The following is a 2,500-nucleotide window of genomic DNA, read 5'->3' on the forward strand; positions in this document are numbered from 1 at the left end:
CTCTTGTAGTCCAAGTCTGCCCCCAACCGATTAGAATTGTCTGGTTTTAGGTAAAACAAAAATATAAAAAAAAAACATAAACTAAGGGTGCTGAGGACTATAAACATTTAAGGAATAATATTGGAACCCTTGCAGTCAGCGTGACCGCGTATCGGTGTGGTCTTTATAATTTGTTGAGAGTAAAATTAATCACGCTAAGATCTTTTACCTATATACGTGTGTATTTAATAATTCATTAATCTTTATTACGTGTTTATGATGTAGTCTTTTTCCCTCTTTTTCTCCTTAAAACTAGCACTTCCATCTCATTTGATTTATCTAACGTACTTTTTATATATTTCTGTTCTTTTTTCATCGTCATCATCCCGGGGCAAATGAAATTGAGTCTCTATTCGATTTCTGCCCAGAGCCGTTCTCCTGAGCTCCCCTCCTCACTCTGACGTCATATCTGACGCCCATTCCCATTTACCCCAAACATACATACTGATTGTGAACTTAAGATTGTACATCGCCTCAAAATGAAACTTTTCAAACATTTAATGATAAGTTAAGAAGGAGGTCAGAATAGAATATAAATCAGTATTGTTGGTAGCTACATCAAAGTGAAATATTTTCTTCCTTCATTATTAGATACATTCTCAATGATAATGCATATGCATCGTAGAATGCGCCTTGGTAATGAGTGGCTATCAGATACGAGGGGTAAATTTTTATCCCGCTATAAGATAAAGAAGGTCCAAGTTGTTTACTCAGCTGTTTATTTTAAATCCTTCCACTTCAGCAGAACGCCCACGCTTACCAATCTCTCCTTTCCCTCCGTCCCTCCCTCCTCCATGCAACGGGATCCAACATTTTGCTTTACTTGTCCTGCTCCTCCTTCCTACACCCGCACTTAATTTTTCTCTAATTCAACCCTGTCTTTCCCTTCTTTGTATCCTTTTCTTTTATTTCTTTATCTTTTTTTATTATCTAAATGTGTTCTCCCTTATTTTCATTTTCTAATTACTCCTTTTACTCTCTTTTATCTTCTTCCCAGGAATTTCATTGCGGCTGACCCCTTTGAGAAACGACATTACGTCATGCATCGGGCTGTTCATTTGACCGTCCCCTCTCCCCATCTCACCCGACCAACTAGTATTACAAAGACTAACAAACATTTTCAGTCATTAAATTAAATTACTCAGTTTATATATTATCTTAAGGACTGTTTACAAAAACTCTTAATTTGATATGAAAGTACAGTTTTGCTGCACGGGTAAAGTTAAATAAGGTACGATTTTAGATGAAGGCCCTATGAGGTGGACACATCTGTGTGTGTGTGTGTGTGTGTGTGTGTGTGTGTGTGTGTGTGTGTGTGTGTGTGTGTGTGTGTGTGTGTGTGTGTGTGTGCACAAACACACACACAAACACACACACACACACACACACACACACAAACACACACACACACAGTGTTTCTTGGTCGACCAAAGACTTACTCTGTCAGGTAGAGAATGAAACAATCACAGTGCCAAGGATTCATCGATAGTTTCACTTGTTCAACCTTCTCCAAGTTGTCGAGCAGACCATAGGGAAGTTTCATGAACTTGTTGCTGTCGATCTGCCTGTAAGGGGAGAGGCGGAGGGCGGTAAGGGGGAAAGGGGGAGGGGGAAAGGGGGAGGGGGAAAGGGGGAGAAAATAAAGAAGCTGTTATTGTAATGATAGCTTGAAAAACATAAAACATGGAAGGATCACAGCTCAAGACAGGAAGACATTGATGTGTACACGTGCGTGTAGGTACACAAACACACACACAACAAACAAACGCGCACACACAACAAACAAACGCGCACACAAACAACAAACACACACGCATACTGTACATACATGCACGTACATACATACATAGAGATATGCATATACATACATACACACATATTGCACGTACATGCACATATACATATATACAATACATAGATATAGAGATAACAAGACAGAGTGAAATAAATGTACAATTATGTTTAACATTATGTCTTTATATACTCCAGTAAATGCACTGATATGTGCCTTTTCTTCTTTCTTTCTTCTCCTCTCCTATTTTCTCTTTCTTCCTTCCATCCCCTCCATCTACGTTTCCCCCTCGCCAGTCTCCTTCATTTGGATGTTGGTCTTTTTCGTCCTTAGCTTTGCCACAAGAGCCCTCCCCCCCTCCCCACCACCCTCTCAGGATCCAAACCAGAGGCCTCCGAAGGCCCTAAGGAGGATTTGCCCCGGGGGTGGGGGGTGGGGGGACCTCAGGGTAGCGAGGCCCCGTCTCAGAGGATCTTCGAAAATAAATTGATATATCTGCCGACGGGTCCCCGCCAGGCCAGGGACTTCTGTATATATAGAGTTGTTGCCTTAGCCCCTGGGTACAGGATAGGCTCCCGTCCCTTCCCTCCTTCCTTCCTTCCTTCCTTCCTTCATTCATTCATTCCTTCCTTCTTTCCTTCCTTCCTTCCTTCCTTCCTTCCTTCCTTC

At 41.5% G+C, this 2,500-nt stretch overlaps 1 protein-coding gene across 1 annotated transcript in view; it reads right to left on the reverse strand.

Moving 5' to 3' along the window:
* LOC143018820 (uncharacterized) overlaps positions 1-2,500 on the reverse strand; it is a 24,707-nt gene that overhangs the window by 680 nt on the left and 21,527 nt on the right. The window contains exon 11 of the mRNA XM_076174397.1: positions 1,479-1,604. Within this exon, the coding sequence (XP_076030512.1) occupies positions 1,479-1,604 (126 nt within the window). The remainder of the gene's footprint in view (positions 1-1,478; positions 1,605-2,500) is intronic.

This window comes from Oratosquilla oratoria, chromosome 35, assembly GCF_046742065.1.
Source record: "Oratosquilla oratoria isolate Oo_2021 chromosome 35, ASM4674206v1, whole genome shotgun sequence".
NCBI classification, from domain to species: Eukaryota; Metazoa; Arthropoda; class Malacostraca; order Stomatopoda; family Squillidae; genus Oratosquilla; species Oratosquilla oratoria.